Source organism: Cupressus sempervirens, chromosome 4, assembly GCF_028749045.1.
Source record: "Cupressus sempervirens isolate cs-2001-9-10 chromosome 4, ASM2874904v1, whole genome shotgun sequence".
NCBI lineage: Eukaryota > Viridiplantae > Streptophyta > Pinopsida > Cupressales > Cupressaceae > Cupressus > Cupressus sempervirens.
In genome coordinates this window covers 132,187,547-132,206,313 of record NC_143121.1, presented here as the reverse complement: position 1 = coordinate 132,206,313, position 18,767 = coordinate 132,187,547, and the positions used below count along the sequence as shown (strand labels likewise).

General features: G+C 36.5%; 1 protein-coding gene across 8 annotated transcripts in view; it reads left to right on the top strand.

Annotated features, from left to right (window-relative positions):
• Positions 1-13,806, top strand: part of FY (Transducin/WD40 repeat-like superfamily protein) — a 165,170-nt gene extending 151,364 nt beyond the window's left edge. For all 8 annotated transcript variants that reach the window (XM_089824592.1, XM_089824598.1, XM_089824594.1 and 5 more), the window contains one exon: positions 13,292-13,806. In XM_089824592.1, coding sequence (XP_089680718.1) covers positions 13,292-13,423 — 132 coding nt within the window. In that variant the 3' untranslated portion in view covers positions 13,424-13,806. The remainder of the gene's footprint in view (positions 1-13,291) is intronic.
• Positions 13,807-18,767: the final 4,961 nt, after the last annotated feature.

Sequence of the window (18,767 nt, the reverse complement as noted above, 5' to 3'; positions counted from 1 at the left end):
CAAAAATTTATTAACAACCTCAGTTTGCCCATCTGATTGAGGATGGCATGAAGAACTATGAGCCAATTGAGTACCCAAACATCAAAATAAATCTTTCCAAAAATGACTAGTAAAGATAGGATCACAACCACTAACAATAAACTTAGGTGTACCATGTAGCTTTTGGATATTCTCCAAGAAAACTTTTGCCATTGCACTTGTTGTAAAAGGATGTGATAATGCAATGAAATGTGCATATTTAGTGAGGCGATCAACTACTACCATGATGACATTATGACCTTTAGATCTGGGAAGCCCTGTGATGAAGTCCATGGATACCTCTTCCCAACTCTGGCTAGGAATAGATAAAGGTTGCAAGAGACCTAGTGTCTTAATTGTCTCCCCCTTATTTCTTTGACAAACCAAACATTCAGTCACAAATTTTTGAACATCACCTTTTACCCCTTCCCAAAAAAATCTTGCTCGACCCGATGATGTCTTCAAAAATCCTGAATGACCACCAACTGGGGACTCATGTACCTCTGTGAGAATCTTGTGTTTAAGAGTGGAATTCTTGTAGAGATACAAGTGCTCTTTATACCAAAGAATATCCCCCTTTAAACAAAACTTATTTGAAATCCTAGGATCACTTTTTACTTGTTAGATGAGATTACTTGTTGCAACATCATTTTGCCACTATGCTTTGGCTTCTACCACCCAATTTGCTCGTAATATTGAAAGGGCACACAATAAGGCTTCATCTTTTTCATGCTTTCTAGAAAGTGCATCGGCCACAATCTTTTCCTTCCCTTTCTTATATACAATCTCAAAGTCATATCCCAATATCTTAGTGACCCATTTTTGTTGCTCTTCTGAAGATAGTCTTTGTTTCAAAAAATATTTTAGGCTATCATGATCTGTCTTAACCTTGAAGTGTTGACACATTGAATAAAGCCTCCATTGTTTAATTGCGTGAAAGATTGCTAGCATTTCCTTCTCATAAATAGGTTTGAGTTGATTTTTACCTTTTAATTGATGACTCTCAAAAGCAATAGGTTGACCTTCTTGCATGAGAATTACTCCTATCCCATTTCTAGAAGCATCACATTGCAAAATAAATTCCTTGGTGAAGTCCGGAGTAGCAAGCACGGGAGTTGGACACGTAACCTTCTTCAATTGCTCAAATGCCACATTAGTAGATTCATTCCAATGAAAAGAATCCTTCTTCAATAGAGTGGTGAGGGGTCCTACTATATGACCATAATTCTTCACAAATCTTCTATAGTACCCTGTCAATCCTAAGAAACCCCTCAGCTTCTTAATGGTTTTTGGACTAGGCCATTCCATGATAGCCTTAATTTTGTTAAGGCCCACCTTTCCTCCTTCATGTGAAACTATGTGTCCCAAATACTACACCTCCTTAAGACCAAAAGCACACTTGGATGGTTTAGCATAGAGTTGATGATCTGCAAGTAATTGTAATGCTTGATTTACATGCTGCAAATGTTCTTCCCAAGTCTTTCTATAAATCAATATATCATCAAAAAACACTAATACGAACTTTCTTAGGAACTTCTTTAAAATGGAACTCATCAAACTTTGGAATATAGATGGTGCATTGGTAAGACCGAATGGCATCACCAAAAATTCATAATGACTGTTACATCTCAATTTTTGACCTAGCTTGAAATATAGCCGTTGACATTCACATGAAATCAGTTGGCAATTTAATTTGATATAATCTGGCAAAATGGTAAGATGGTCGTTATGATTTCAAGTGAAGATGACATGTTAGTTGATCGTTAATTGCAAATTCATGGAATTAAGATGAAAGGTTAATTGTTATGATTATTTAAGATTAAATAATTTATAATTTAATCAAGTAGGAATTCCTTGCAGGGAGCATGTTGAAGGGGTGGAAGCATTGTCAGAAAAGAATTTGGCAAGGCATCACCATCACTGGGCAGACAGATAAAAGACCAAGCGATCTGAAAGAGAATTACATCTGCGGGATTCGCATGAGTTATTTAGTAATTTAATTAAAATAATCGAGTTTAAATATAAAACGTATCTTAAAGGATTTTAATTTATCTTTTGTTATATTATTTTTAATAAATATTTAAGTGCGTGCTTTTAAATATGAAATGATTTGGCATTATTATAATTTAATAATTAATAAAGTAATGTTGCCTATAAGACTTTAATAATGTTCGAATTATAATAACATTTCAATTATTATAATTCCCGAATTATAACTTTCCAACTCTTTGCTTTTCGATTTAATTGATTTAATTGTTTGATAATTTGAATTATGTAATTTTTATTTTTTTTCAAACTTTATTTCCCTTTTAAAAGTTTTGATTTGAGAGGAATTTGTATAGTTTCTTGTAACGGTGAGAAGCGTTAGAGTCGGGCACTGTATTATTAATTTACTAGACTCCCATAGTGGTAGGGAGGAAAAATGGGATCCTTTTTCCTTCAGCTTTTCAAACACGTTACCGCCAGACCAAGATAATGTAACTCAAAGATTAAATTCATGTTCATCGAATTTCCTTATTATGCTGCGGGTAACAGTTCAGGAACGGAATGTGTATTCAGGGGCAGGATTTTCAAATCATTTGGAGAAGACACTTCGCAGAGCCAGGCCTACACTTAGTAAATCCCTGTATGGGAGAATGACATGCTGTCACTTGCCTATTTGCCTTCAATTCGTGGACGTCCATGTTGAGACCAAAGCAAAGGTATAATTTTACTTTTTCATTTACCAGGTTAGTATAATTGACTCGGGTTTGGATTTTTGTTCAATTGAGCTTTACTGTGAATGAGCGAGGTCAGCAATCGCCATGTTCAATTCGTTACACGATGCATGGATTGTGGGGTTTCCACCATTATTTATGTTATCAGGAATTTCTCTTTCTTTTCTCAAAAACTAAGTTAGCAATTCAATTAGAATGCTGTGGGGTTTTATGATAATATTTGAGATTCCTTTGTTTGAATGAGGTCATAAATCTTACAGTGCTTGGGATTGGGCTTCACCATTGTCAAATTGGTCTCACGTTGTTTGGATTGGGTTTCACCAGTTTGTACTTATGTTTTCTCTAATGATCAATATGATTAGGAACTATTTTTTTTTATCTCAATCAAATAATTTCTATTCCTTGTTGATCTATCTTTTATACTGAAGGTCAAGCCAGGTCTGAGCTCTGTATTTATATTATTTATTTTCAATTATCTTTGATAGAGTTAATACTGTCGTGGGATCAGAATTTTGGACGAAATGTAATAAGAAAGATCCTTAGCCATAGCTTTACAAGAATTTGTTATCATACTACTTGTATATTACCAAAAATCATGAGAAGGTCTTTGTTATACAGAGGATGTAAAACTGTATTAAATTTCGGGAACCACAGATCCTGTTCATCATATTATATTGCTTCCCATATTCTGAATTAAGAGTGTTGTAGTTATCTTTATATGGAAAAGTTAAATATCTTTGATTTTCTTTTTAAAGATTCAAGACAATTAAAAAAATGCATTAGCTCAAGTATGAAGAAGGTTGTCAAGAATGCTGACATTTTGAGATCTCTTAAAAACTTAATCATAGAATATGAAATGATGGATGAATAAATGAAGGAGCCGTCTGCTCTGAGAATCCCTAATACCTAGGACTCACTCGGCTATGAAGTCAAGTAGATGGGTGATGAATCCTCAATATTATGAACCAGTATCAGTTATGACATTCCAATAATTACCATGAATACTGAATTTATTTAATAGCTCATGCACATACCTGTTATGATGATCTCCTACTGCCAAGTCGTATGGTGTTATATATATATATCATGATGCCCAGTGAATGGTAAGATATTCCCTGACAATTCCGGGTAGGGAGGGCCTTTCTCGTTAGAGATCGTGTGGGGATACATATTGTGGTCCGAGGTTGGGTGGAAAAGCCCCTGGCAATGTTTCACCTCTTTCAAGATGTCAGATATGCGTCAAACAGAGATAAGCCATGAAATCAATTGTTTATCGGAAACAGATATTACTATTTTTGTTTATGAGAAGGTAAGATTAAATTGAGGTATTTCATTGTTATCATCATTTTACTTCATATAACTGAATATTGAATATAAGTAATTATCTAATCTTGAGAAATTGTCACAGAAAACAATCGGAAGGAAAAGAAAATCCGAAGGCCTAATTGATTGTGTGACAGTTGGAACCTCAATTGATATGGTGGTATTGGAAGCTCTAACTGAATCCGTGGTATTGAAAACCCTACTTGAATTCGTGGTTGCGAAAGCCGTAAATTGAATCCGTCATCGCGGAAACCCTAGATAAAATCCATTGTCGCAGAAGCCCTAAATTGAATCCGTGGTCGCAGAAGCCCTAAGTGGTAAAGCAGTACCAGAAGCCCTAAATAAATCGATGGTAATTGATGCCCTAATTGGTAAGATGATATGTGATGCCCTAATTTAAGTTATATTGGTATTTAGTGGTATTCATCAAATGATTTTTGAGATAGCAGTCGATTTGAGAAATTGTTATAGCATATTTGTGGACTAACCCGGGTGGTTGCAGAAGCATACTTAGATGAATTTCAGTCTCAGTTTCCCCGAGGTATGTGATTTCAATTTTTGAAGTAACTTCATTAAAAGGTATTTCAAGTATTTAGTTAAGAAATTTTGTTTAACTGACTTTAACGGTAATCTTCTTCACATGAACATGAATGATGTAACTACCTTCCTATGAAATCTAACTTATAACTGTATTCATAGCGAATGTTAGATGTTAAATTAGACCAAAAAAATCTGGATGTTACAATGACCCTCAAGAGTCTGAAATGTTGTCTTACAAATATCTTCCTCAATCTGAATTTGGTAATAACTCAATCTAAGATCTAACTTGGTAAAATACATAGCTCCATTTAATTCATCTAGCAAATCATCAATAACTGGAATAGGAAACTTATCTTTAATGGTATACTTGTTGAAAACTCTATAATCTGGACACATGCACCAGGTTTCATCCTTCTTATGCACCATCACCACAAGTGAGGGGTAAGCACTTTGGCTATGCCTGATAATTCCTGCCTCTATCTTTTCCTCAACAATTTTTTCTCACTTTTTTGTGTGTGGTACCTGTAAGGTCTGATGTTCCCATCTCAATTGTTCCCAATGTAGTAAGCCATTGTACTCCCAAAACAATATCTGTCGCACCCATGGATATCGCATACATTGGGGTATCAAGTTGATAATCTCCCATGGATAATTTGACGCTATGACACTTCCCTGAACAACTAACTGTACCCCCATCTACAATCAAAACTTGAAACTCTGAGGCTGGAAATATAAAACAGTTTAGAAGAGTTGCCAACTTTTTGTAGATGAAATTATGAGTACAACCTGACTCGATCAACACTGTTACTTTCTACTTCTTTAAGAGACCCACTACCTTGAGAGTTTGTGGTGCACTGAAGCCTGAAAGTGCATGACAATAAATGATTGGTTGAGAATCATGTGATTCCTCACCTAACTCCCTATCCTCCTCTAATATGGGTTCATCCTCTTCTTCCTCACTTGGACCTTCAATATAGAACAATTTCTTTCAACTGTATTTGCTATCACAATTGAAACACAACTTTTTCTCTTTTCTCCTCAATTTGTTGTGGAGTCAACCTAATAGGTTGAGGAAAAGGTGTTGAATATCCTTTTTGATGCAATGGAGCCAGGTGGAATAGTCCTTTAATGAATAACTAGTTCTTAGATCCCCTTCACTAAAGATATGCCAAACAAAAGTGTCCTTTATCCTGCCCAGATGTGCTTAAGCACCAATCACAAGTGCTCAATTAGGTGTTAGGTTATCACAACCAACCCCCTATACAAGGAAATCCTAATCACAAGGAAGATCCTTCAATCTAGACAACTTATCTCAAATTGCCCAAAATGCACAAATTGACAACTTTTTGACATGAGACTCCAAAATGCAAAATAAAACCAGGGGAGACTCAAGGATGGACTTGTAGACTATTTAGGTCTAACATAAGGTGGAATGATGGTTAAAACCAAACTATGCAACATTTCACATATAGTTGCTTCACAAATCCACCATATTAGGCTTGTAGCCCTTTTTCATGAAAATCTGACTTAACTTCATCAATCTCCAGATTACCCTATGGTTAAATCACATATTCAAGTTCCCTTTTGAGGTTTACTAAATGTACCCAAACACCTGGACCGGAAGATACAAAGAAAGTAGGGTTTTCCCAATTTCTTCCCTAGGCAATTAGCCCTATTAGTTCTCCAAATACAAAGGAGATATACTTTGCAAAGGCCCAAACATCAAACCAATGATTGGAACATGAAGGGGCAAGCATAAACAGATACCAAACCTAATTTCAATATCTGGTGTCACTTTTGGAGCGAGTTATGGGAGATGCTAACCAGGGTTATAAGCATGCACATGGATCTTGCATGCCTAGGGCATCAAAGTTCTCTTGGCCACCTGCACACACAAGTCTGAGACCAAGCACATCTTAAAACACATAAACCACACTTAGATTTCACTAGAGGCCATCAGATTCCCATGGTGAAATCCTGAGATATGGCAAGCTATTTGTGAAACCCTAGGTATGACAAGATCTCTGAACCTCTTCTACAAAAATACAGATATCTTGAGTTAAGAGATTGATCAATACCTCAAACCAAGTGCATTGGAAAGATGATTCATCCACCTTTCTGAAAATGTTAGACACCTTGCTACGTCCGTACAAGGCTGTACACGTTACAACATCAATTTGGCAAGAAATATGAGTTATTTTTATTGATTTGAATGAAAAAGTACATGATTCTACCTACCACCCGCCTAAAAGGGCTTATATAGGCTTCCCCAATGGTCATAATAGCATTTCAAACCATTTCTGGCTGTTGGGAATCAATTTGCAAGATTTTGTAATTTTTGCTTAAAGTTGCTTAACAACTTTTGAGCAATTTTTGCATTTTATGCAACTTTTGCAATTTGTGAACAAAATATGTTCAAACCTTAACTAAATGATCCAACTAGGATCAAAACATGAAAACATGAAATATCCTAAGATTTTAAGCCATTTGACCATAGTTGACCAAGGGCTTATAATTATGCCAATCTTGGAACTAGGCCTTACAAGTAGGTCCAAACTCTTAGATGTAAAACCTAACTTATCCTATAGGTTCTTAGGACTTTGAAGGTTCTTCATTTGATGCAGGTGCTCCTGCACCACTTTTGCTCTGGTCACATTAGCCCCTTGCTTTCTAGGAATCAAGAACTTCTCCTCTACCTTGCATGCCAATACAAAAGACTCATTTACTGAGCTAGGACTAAACATGTGTACCTCATGTTGAATGTGATCCTTGAGACCACCCAAGAATAAATCATTCAAGTTCTCTTTTGTAATGTATCCACTCTTAAGGATAGGTTTTGGAATATTTGAATATAATCCTTAACTGATCCTGTTTGTTGAAGCTTAGCAAGTTGACTAAAGAAGTTGTCTGTCACACTATTGCTATATTGTGCTTGGAGTTCTTCTGTAAAAAATGACCATGATACAGTGAGACCCTTTTTCCTCCAATGAGTAGAAAGCCAATGATACCAAATGAATTGATCTGGTTCTAGATATAAGGAAGCCATCATGACCTTTTGTCCATATGGGGTTTGATGTACTTCAAAAAAATTCTTCATTTGGTTTATCCATGTTAGAGGATCCTTGCCATCAAACTTGCACATATCCACCTTTGGAAAAAAATTTCCTAGATCACATAGGAGTATTAAAATTTGTGTCATTATTAGTCGACTTGAAGGTTTCACCTTGATTGCTTGAGAACTCCTTCCTTGGTTCATTCATATAGGCACTTAACATGCTTCATATATATGATATATCTCCTCGTAGGTCACATATATTCCTCTTATCCTCTGTTGTTTCCCAATCCTTATCAGAGGATTTCCTTGATGTGGTAGCATTCTTTTTGCCTCTTGTTGGAGGCCCTGCCATGATGGAAACCAATATTTTAAAAATAAATCACACAAATTAAATGTAAATTCTCTGATTTTTTTATTATTATTTTTACTATAACTTACCAAGGCCAAGATGCCCTTACTCAAAAAAAAATCCAAAAAAAAATAGCAAATTTGCTGCCTTGAGAGTGAATTTTCCTAATTTTGCAATAACATGCTTATTTTTGCTTCAATTTCTCCAAGCTTTCAAATGTAGGCTCCTCTACTATGAATTCAAAAACCCAATACAAGTTATACTTCAATTCGGCAAGATGTGAGAGATATGTAGATCTTAATAAATTGTGTAGAAATAGTAATTCTGCAAGAATTTGCTCAAATTTGATCCAATTCCTTTGAAATTTGGACTATAGCTTCTTTAATATAGTCTTCAAAAACACTTTTAAAATCTCTAAAAAAATTGCTAAAATCTAAAAGTTATACTCTTTCCAAAATCACCTCCAATGTTGAGAAAAAATCTTGCCTCTATGGTGCCAAGATCATGCTTTGATACCACTTGTAATGAAATAACTTACACAATGGAAGAGATAATATGAAATATTCTTTAAATGCTTGATAATAACTGAGAGTAATAGGCCACTTCAAGGGGGCAACCTCCAAATATCTCCAATGGGAACACACTTCACAATATGATGTTGAAATAAGACTCACAACCTCCTATATATACTTAATTATGCTTAGGCTGAATAGACACAACCCTACATAACACCTAGGCCGACCTACCTACCTAAATAATAATATAATAATGATAACATGACATAATTAAGGATTAAGATAGCCACAAGTTGACTATTCATAACCCTATATACACCAAACAGCAATATTAAGGGTGTAGCAGTCTCCTCCCTTCTTATTTATAAGCCTTCATTTGCATTTGGAACACAATCAATAAAATGGCAATTGTCAATACATTTGCAGCGATCCAAGAAATCAACAAAAGGTATTGCTATTTTTATGAACCCTCCTTATTGTACTATAGTTATGGTAAACTGAAATTGTCATTCAACACCAGACCATAGATGCCCCATGTTTCTCTTGCAAATATACAATCAAAGAAGGCATGGCATACAAACTCGCAACGCTTGCATACAGAACAGATATTGGGTTCACCATTGGGTTTCTTGAACGGGAGCTTGTGTAGGAGGAAGTGCTAAAGAAAAACAAGAGGTAGGTTTAATGGGTCAATGATGGAGATCGAAAAAGAGCTCAATCCAAGTGGGTTGATCAAAAGATAAGTTACATCCAATGTTAAGGTGATCAATAATGTCAAGCTTATGGGTGGGAATAGATTACACATACTTGGATTTGGCCTAGTGAAGAGGTGTTTCATTTGGCCACTTGAAGAAAGCAGCTCTATTAGCAGGTATTGCACACTTCTTGGGTAGGTTTAGGCAACAAATAACATCTTTCGAAATAGTATAGGTTCTACACTATGTTGGGGATGTCAAATTCATCTACCAATTCATTCCATGAAACGAGATTGTCGTTCAGGATGATATCTTGGAGGTAGTCAATACCTTTGGATGCCCACTTTTTAGCAAAGCAAACCTGGAGAAGAGCTAGGGGTTTAGATCTATGATACCAGTGCGTCATGTTTTCTGTGGGATGCGGGTGTGGATGCGCAAATGTTTTTGGGTTTTGCATGGAGGTGGGCAGGAAGCATACTCCCTGCCTACGGATGCATGAAGGATGCTTGGGAAAGCATCCATAGAGCATCCGGGAGAATCTGCGGAGCATCTGACTGTTTTGAGTGCCATATGTGATTAACTGAAATTGATTTGTGAATCTTGAGCCTTGACTCTTAATTGATCAACATTCAACCATGAACTATGTTTTGATTTTGTAATTGGAATTGCATTGGAATCTTGAACTTGAGTAATTTACTAATTTGACGTTACTGTTACTTCAATTTGAATATGCTAATTGCTATGGAATGGCTTATTTTTGTATATTTCTTGCATTTCTTTGCATACATAAATTATATATTTATATGGATGCACCCAAACGCATCCAAAATCCCCCAAAAAAAAGATCCGTGCATCAGCACACCACACCCACATCAGCATTGGTCACTTAGGTTTAGATCCATGGGATAGATTCCACCAAATAGACCTCTCACCACAAATATTATTGCTCAGATCGAATAAACTGTTCCCAGAAATTTGATTCCTCACATACTTCTAGCACTTCTATATGGACTTCAATACATTAGAACCTTCCACTCTTAAGTCAACATTAATTGCAAAGAGATCATCTAAATGGAGACCATTACATGTCTTTGCATGGATAGGAACAGCCCTGCTGATGTTCCTGACAAGAATTTTCCAGGGTTCATTCCCTTGGGTAGCCTTAGCTATTCATTTGACAGCAAGAGCGATGCCTTGGATTCTCAAATCTTTCAAACCCAATCCTCCAATCTCTTTGATCTGACCTTGATTGAATAACCATGCAGAGTAGTCGATAGAGTAGGATGAGAGAATCTTCTGGCAAATCTGGAACTTGCCCACCATGAAAAGGAATTGGGTACTTCATTTGTTCAACTTCTTTTCTCTTTTGGATTTAACCCAATTCCACATGTCATTGAAATTGGGATTAACAACACAAGGGATTCCTAGATATCTAACCAAATTGCTAGCACCACCCCAAGCAATAGAGAATTTGGCACACCATACTGGTGGGTTTTCCTCCCAACCCAGAGACAGATTTGGCCAATGACACCTTGCTACTTGAGGCAGCACTAACGATGTCCAACTTGCCCATAGGTTTTACATATTCTCCTCCTTTAACTGAAACATGATAGCTATGTCATCAGCAAACTATATGTTGGAAAGCTCATCATTGTTGAGGAGGGTGCTAAGGACTTTGGGAGAGAGCAGATTTGGCCAATGATACCTTGCTACCTGAGGCAGCAGAAAAGATGTCCAACTTGCCCATTAGGTAGTACGTATTGTCCTCCTTTAATTGAAATATGATAGTTGTATCATCAGCAAACTGTATGTTTGAAAGCTTATCATTGTTGGGACAGAGGGGGCCAAGGACTTTGGGAGGGAGGGTGTCATTTCTCAGGAGATAATGCAAGGAATCAGCAGCAATGATAAAAAGGGGCCAGGGCAAGGGCGCAGCCTTGTTGGATTGATCTTGTAGGTTCAAACTCCTTCGATCTAGCCTTATTGATTTCAACCAATGCCCGGGCTCCATTCATAAGTGTGGAAACCATGTGACAAAACACCCAAAGAAAACCCAAGCTTTCTAGCACTATCCTGATAAACCTCTATTCTGTCCTGTCATTGCTTTTTCATAATCAATGAGGAGCATGCCAACCTGCTGATTTGACACCTTACCCCAGTCCAAGGTTTCTTTAGAATGAACCTGCCTTTGACAAAGCCAGTTTGGGAGGAATTGATCAGTTTTTGAAGTATGTTTTCTATCCCTAGAGCCAGGGCCCTAGCCAGAATCTTGTATGATACATTCAGGAGGGTGATGGGCCTCCGATATTTGAGCAGAGTTTTATCTCCATCCTTTGGGATTAGTTTAATAAGCCCAGAATTTATATCATAGCCCAGAGATTCATTTTCAAAAGCCTCTCCATACACCTGCATGCGCTTGTCCCCAATCCAATTATGTTCTTTTTGTAAAACTCCACTGAGAGCCCATCAGGGTCAGGGCCTTAGCATCACTCATTTTAGTAATGGCATTTCACATCTCTTCCACTGAAATGCCTCTCTGAAGAAAATCTGCGTCTTCAGGAGACACTCTCCAAGGAATGATTCCTTTGATCTTGTTTCTAGCCACTTCCATGGTATGATCAATATCTTCAGAGGTGAAAAGTATTATATAATAGGAAAAAAAGGCTCTTAAGATGTCCTGAGAGTTCAGAGTATTGCTATCTTCACAGATGCAATCGATCCTATTTCTAAGTTCCTTGCCTTTAAGCAAATGGAAGAAAAATTTAGAGCCATTATCACTAAGGCTGAGCCAGTTGACTCTGGCCCAAGTTCTAGCACCCTGTATCTTTTTATTCAGCAATCTCCTGAGTGCATCTCTAGATCTGGCTAAGGCCTCATCAACCTCTAGGTCAGCTGGGGCACCCTGCAATCTTCTTTCTGCCTCACACAGCGAGTTATGTAGATCACATTCCTCTTTCCTTGCATCCTTAGCTCTCTTCTTCCCAGCAATTTGAAACATGGCCTTCCATGATGCAATATTCCGAGTCAACCTCTTAATGGCACTATCATGATTCTCTAGAGGAGTTGAACCTTAAACTGCAGCCAGAACATCTTCATCTTTAAGAAGGGAAGAGTTAGGTGCAAATCCATCTTTCCTCCTGTTCAAAGGGGTGGGTCTATCCAAAGTAAAGATGGTGGTAAACTACAGTTAGTAAACTAAAACTCAAATTTCAAAGTAAAGAATTTGAAATAAATCTGGAATACTAGGTATCATCTAGTTTATTTTCTTATGGATACTAAGGCATATGAAGTTGTGGCAATAAATTTTGGGAATGCATTCATCTATTAAAATGGTATGAAGAGACAAAGGTGGTGTGGTACCACCCTGAAAATTACTATCTGAATTAGGCAATATTTCAGAAACAGATTTTGGGCATGTTGGACTAGAGGGGGTTCACAAAGGAATAATGGGAGACAAAATGACAATTTGTAGACTTCTTTTGGAGGTTGGTCTGATTTGATTTATTCTCATGGACTATCTATATATCTGGTTTCAATGTTACAAAGTGCAATCAATTCTGTAAATTAGGAAAAATGATGATTTATTGTATTTGTATTATTTAATGATTAACTTCATAGGCATTATGTTAAACAAAAAATGATCTCAATAATTATGTCAATGTGAAGGGGAAGATTACATGAAGTAACAACCGTGCATGGTAGGTTACAAAAAACAAACCCTTAGACAGAGCCAAGCAGATCATAGGTACCCAACATGGAGAACAACACTTCAAACTTCGTTTTTGTAGCTTGTTGCTGGAGAGGTGATAGAATATAAATAAGTGAAAGTTTCACTTATTTTATATGTGCTAGCTGCTATTAATTTCTGCTTGACAGAAGGATGAATTGAGTAGTACCATTTCTATTTCTTCAAATTCGAATTTTTGATACTGCATAATCATTGAAACTTATGGCTTGTACAGGACATGCATATCCGCTGTTTGTATACGCTTTCTGGCATAAATCTGGCTGTTGTTTAATTTACATGGCATTTCAACTATACTTGTTTATATCATTTGGGTTTTGTTCTGTTTCTGCAGTCAACTGCGCCACCAAACATGATGGACATGAGAGGGCCTGGTACAAATCTGGGAACCAATATTGGCCATGGAATGGGCATGAGCATGGGTGTTCCATCTCATCCCCATGGTCCTGCTCCACCACAACCATGATAGTTGATTATCAGAATTTTCAGTAGATCTTTGTCATTTTGAAAGGTTGCAATTACTAAAAAGCAAGATACACCCTCACATCAAGCATTGTTTTCTTTTTAGTTTAATTTTTGAGGTTCCCCCAAAATAAAAACATTTCCGTAGGTAATTGTCTGCTGATGAAAATTTAGTACCGGTATTCTCTATCAGGTATCAGCCAGAAGTTTTGAAGTTATGACTTAGATAAGAGAGCAGAGGTGGACCATTTTGTAAACCTAGGAGAATTGTAAACAATTTCTGATATCTCAAGTGTCAAGCACAATAATTTCTTATTCTGTTGAAGCACCATATGTTCTGCTAATTGTGATTTTCACATATAAATTTAAGTTTTTATTTGCTTTTAAGTTTGATTTTTGAGGTTCCCCCCAAAATTTAAAAAAAATTGTGTAGATAATTGTCTGCTGATGGAAATTTAGTACCGGTATTCTCTATCGGGTATCAGCCAGAAGTTTCGAAGTTGTGACTTAGATAAGAGAGCTGAGGTAGACCGTTTTGTAAACCTAGGTGTCAACAATTTCTGATCTCTCAAGTGTCAGGCACGATAATTTCTTATTCTGTTGACAGTTGAAGCACCATAGGTTCTGTTGATTGTGATTTTCACATATAAATTTAATTTAATGTGAGGGTGACATTCAAAGTAGTTTTTTCATAATAGCCAGGAGAAATTTTGTAAATTCATGAATGGAAATATTTCCATTTTGTCATTGCTTTCAAATGTAGTTTTTTCTTAATAGCAGGGAGAAATTTCGTAAATTGTAATTAATTTTAATTTCTAACAAGATGGAGCGCTGGCATGTTCTTCACAAATGGACATGTACTCACAAGCAAAAGAGACTTTTGGCTAGAAAACCATTTTTGCAAGCCAAATGAATGGGAAGAAAGTGCTTTCGAAATGTTTGAGAAGTGCATTAAAAAAGTGTTATACTATTGGAAGAGTATTTTTTCAGCTGTCTTAGCCATTTTGTCATTGCTTTCAAATGTATCAGCAAAAATGTCATCTTTCCATGCAATAAATAGAGTAAGTGTTTGGTTGTCGAAGTTTTATGCTAGGTTTTTTTTATGACTTCAAAAGTAAATCAAGAGCAAAATGATGTTTGAAAAAGAATGGCTTGATGTGTTTTATAGCAGGAAAATGACTACCAGTACAGAGTGATCTTTCAGTAACAGGGACACAATATTGTGTTAGACAACTAAAGCAGTTCTCGTATTTGCCACTTGAGCAACTTTAAAGAGGAAAATATTTCATCCAATGTTTGCTGGCTGAATTGACATTGAAATATGTGTTTTACATCCAGGTTGAAAGCTTCTGATTCTGCATAGTACAAATTTGAGAACTATAATCTCTAGCTTAATTATCTTTTCATTTTCTTTAGAAATGGTCTATTTTGAAGTCAAAGATGTGATGTCTAGCCATTTGCAGTAAGCTGAAATATATATAATTTGACTCGGGGGAAATTTGTTACACCTTGAATTATCATAGCAACTTGCTTCCAAGCTAACTTCATAAAGGTCCAATGTACAAAAAATGATTGCAAGTGATTGGCAATGAATTTTTAGGTTAATCACGGAAATTATTATGGGTCTGTACTAGTTATTGATTGCTTTCATTTCCCTAGCATGTAGAATTTTGTTTCAGTGCTGGAAAATAAATCTATAGGAAAATTTATTTAAGACAGTTAATCTATCATTTAAGAGTAATGCATTCATCAGTAATGTTGAATTTCTGGATGGAATGCTGTACTTCTGAATCACATGGAATGTATGATTATTTTCCAAACATTGTTTTAAGCGTAGTGAATTCTTAGATTTATTGTGTTCAAAACTTGCTTTATATACCGACCTTTCTTAAAAGGCATGTCCCATTTTGAAGAAATTAAACTGGGCTTGGTAACTTGCTATCTTTAATAGGAAGTGATTATAGATCAGAAAATACCTCATTTTGTTTTTGTTCATAGTAAAATTTGTTCCTTACACGTATTCCAGCATATTCGTTATTTCATTTTTTAATATAAGGTAAACCAGCTTTTAAAGGGGCTTTGAAACCATGTGCAATACAACCACCAGCACAAAAGTCAGACAACAATGAAGCTGCACTAGGTTGCCACACAGTTATAAACTGGGACTTAAAACCCAAATGCAATGGAACCATCACCAAATATTAGCTGACCAACCACAAGATAGAATATTGAAAACCTGAAGCCCAGCAAGAGCAGGCAACCACAATTTATGCAAATGCTTTTTTCACTGTATATTGTTACCTAGTTTTCTAAGGTAAGTTTTTGGTTAGTGAGTGGTTTTAAGGGAGATAATTGCAGTTTTTCTATAACTACTTTACTGTTTTTTTAAACCAGAATTTCACAATATTATTCCATTCTGTTTGTGTTTTCTCGAGGAGGCTGATTGGTATATAAGTTTTGTTCTGCAAGTTGAGTGTTAGTGACATCCCCATCTTTCTGTTGTGAGTTTTTGTGGATAGACTAGACATGGATGCATATAGATTTAGAATGAAGTGGGACATCATACATTAGAGATAGAATATATCAAGGTTGCATGCACAAATTAGGGAGGCCCTTATTGTGACACCAATGTAAATGATGTCATGCCTCCCTTCACATAACACAACTCTTTATGGCTTCCACTCATTCCGTGGGTGGGTAAATAATGCTAAAGAATGATCATCGTCAATTGTATTGAGTCAGCACTATGTTTATTTCAGTGGGCCACTTCAATTTAAATATGGGGCCAACTAGCTATGGTTTTGGAGGTAATACCCACAATTTTCTGATTGACTATTAGCATCATCAATTATTCCTCCTTTGCTTGAGATTCCGATTTTGTAATTCAGAATTATGATCTCAGTTTCATAGTGTAAGACCCCTCCATAGTCTTCTTGTTTCAACAATTTTGTGAAGTCTTGTTGAGGAGACAAAATTGTGACAAGGCCAAAGATTTCCATTTTATCATTATTGCCATCAAAGCTTTCATTTAACACCGTCAATCGCCACTTGAAGGACTCCAAAGCTCCCAAACTAGACCCAATACTCTAATCATACTAGCCTACAAGGGTTTAATGGTCAACTACTCCTCCGAACTCTAGAGTTCCTGAAAAAGAAAAAGTTACAATCTGCCACCCCTAGAATTTCTCGTCCCCAAGCAATCATGAATGCAAACAACACTACATTGGAGGTCCAAAGGGAAATTGAGAAATGTCATGCATATAAACACCATTATTACAACTCTAGCATTACCACAATTGCATAGGGATGAACAACCTATATTTCCAATCTCTATGCACCGTGCACACATTGCAAGACTCTCAAGTGGACCCATACTAGAACCCCGATGCATGTAAAGGATCCATAACACACCAAAAAGTGTCCAACAAAATATATGTGGATCCCAAATCCTAAATGGTAGCCTGCTGAGAAGAACAACCTTAGACTTCAATTGTGCAATTTTGATCACGCCCCCATGCTTGAATGTTGAAGCAATCCAACGAGTCCCAACCAACTTGAAATGCTTAGCCTATCGCTGCCTATGTCCCAATACAATTGAGACTCACATCCATCTATACTATGGAGATGAAAACTCTTGAAGGTGTGTATCACAACCACTATCTCCATCCTTTGCTAATCTACCATGGATGTGTGAATGTTGCAAGTAGCCCCTCCCCACCAACTTGCAATTGCAAACTCCATTTGCTAAAGTGGTGATTACCCATCCCACAAAGGATAGTATAATCTGGGAGCCAATCTACACTAGGGCAAACATCGAGCCCTCCATAGGCGAATCAAAAGAAACATAATGAACTCTCATTGTTGTACTGTAGTTACGCTAAAAGGCTTCAAACTTTTTCAATAACATCACTAAAAATTCTAGAATTAGGAAAAGTTTACTCTCTCTAAGATTGGATGGTTGATTGGGTAGGGCCTCTAGTAACCCTCTTTGCAAACCCGACCACAAAATCTCTACAAGGAAGCATTGTAGTCAAGTATCTATAATCGCACTCAACAAACGTTGAATGCCATGAGAACCTTAGATGAGAATAGTGTCAATGACTCCAAACAACCCTTTCTGAAACTTTGACTCTCAAACAAGTTCTCAATAAATGAATCTATGGAGTATAATTATATGAGGTAGAATAACTTGTTCTTCTTCTACTCTCAGCTGATCACAATGACTCTATGATAGGTCAAGTTGTCTATAACCATTAGTTGCACGAGATGAAGTACCAATTTTTCTTCCAAGAGAAGAAAATAAATGAACATGAGTGCCATACTCCCAACCAAATGACACCCCATAAATCTACTTTCAAGATGATGGAGTAGCATCATGTACAAATACATCACTCGTAAGAGAATCCACCTGCCACACAAGATCTATCAACAATCTAACAGGCATCATCATTTGTGGTATTGACCTTGGGAGAACCTGATGCAACCAATGGCTTTGTACTATTGTTACACAATATACACATCCCAACTAAGACCACTACACTTGTATTAGCAAAGCCATATCCTCAACACATCCATTACCACAATTCTTGGATATAAGGTCATTACTAATTGTCACTATGGAAGGTTGTATTGCCTCTGTGTCAAACTCAACTCTATAGTAATCTCCCCAATTTGTGATTGAGACTCACAAAGGGTCGATTTAGCTCTCTCCAATGAATCGATAGTCACTCCCAACTCGTTAGTGAGCTCAACTACCTCCTCTTCCTTTCCCCTTAGTGCATCATAACAAGTGTAATCCCACTTAAGAAGATAGTCTGTCAACCAATAATTGTACATAGTTTTGTTTCATTATTCTGATGGTTTCTAGAATAGTGTGAAACTTAGTTGAGAAATACTACCATCAAAATGCTCATATGTCACATGAGTGTTCCAACCATAAATAGCCAACATTTGATGAACAACATCAAGGTGCTCTATTGTTGTGGAAATCATTTCATAATTAACCTTAAGTTGCCCAACAAAATAATGTCTTGGAAATTCATGACTTCCACGCAAGTTCTTTGAATCAAAGTTTGCACAATGATGTGAAGTATAATCATCACTCACTATATGATAAGCAACACCATGTGTACTATTTACTTCGCACACAATCATTAGATGTATTGTTTCTATGTTGACTCAAAAGACATTGTAGAAGTTGTAATTGTACTTTCACATACTTCTATCATGGTAACATCATGTCCATCTGAAAAATGATCCTAGAATTGAATGCCAATAAGTGAATTTTCTAATTCATTTTCTAAGGCCCAATATGAAAAGAAGACTCGTTGTGGCATGAATCCTCATCA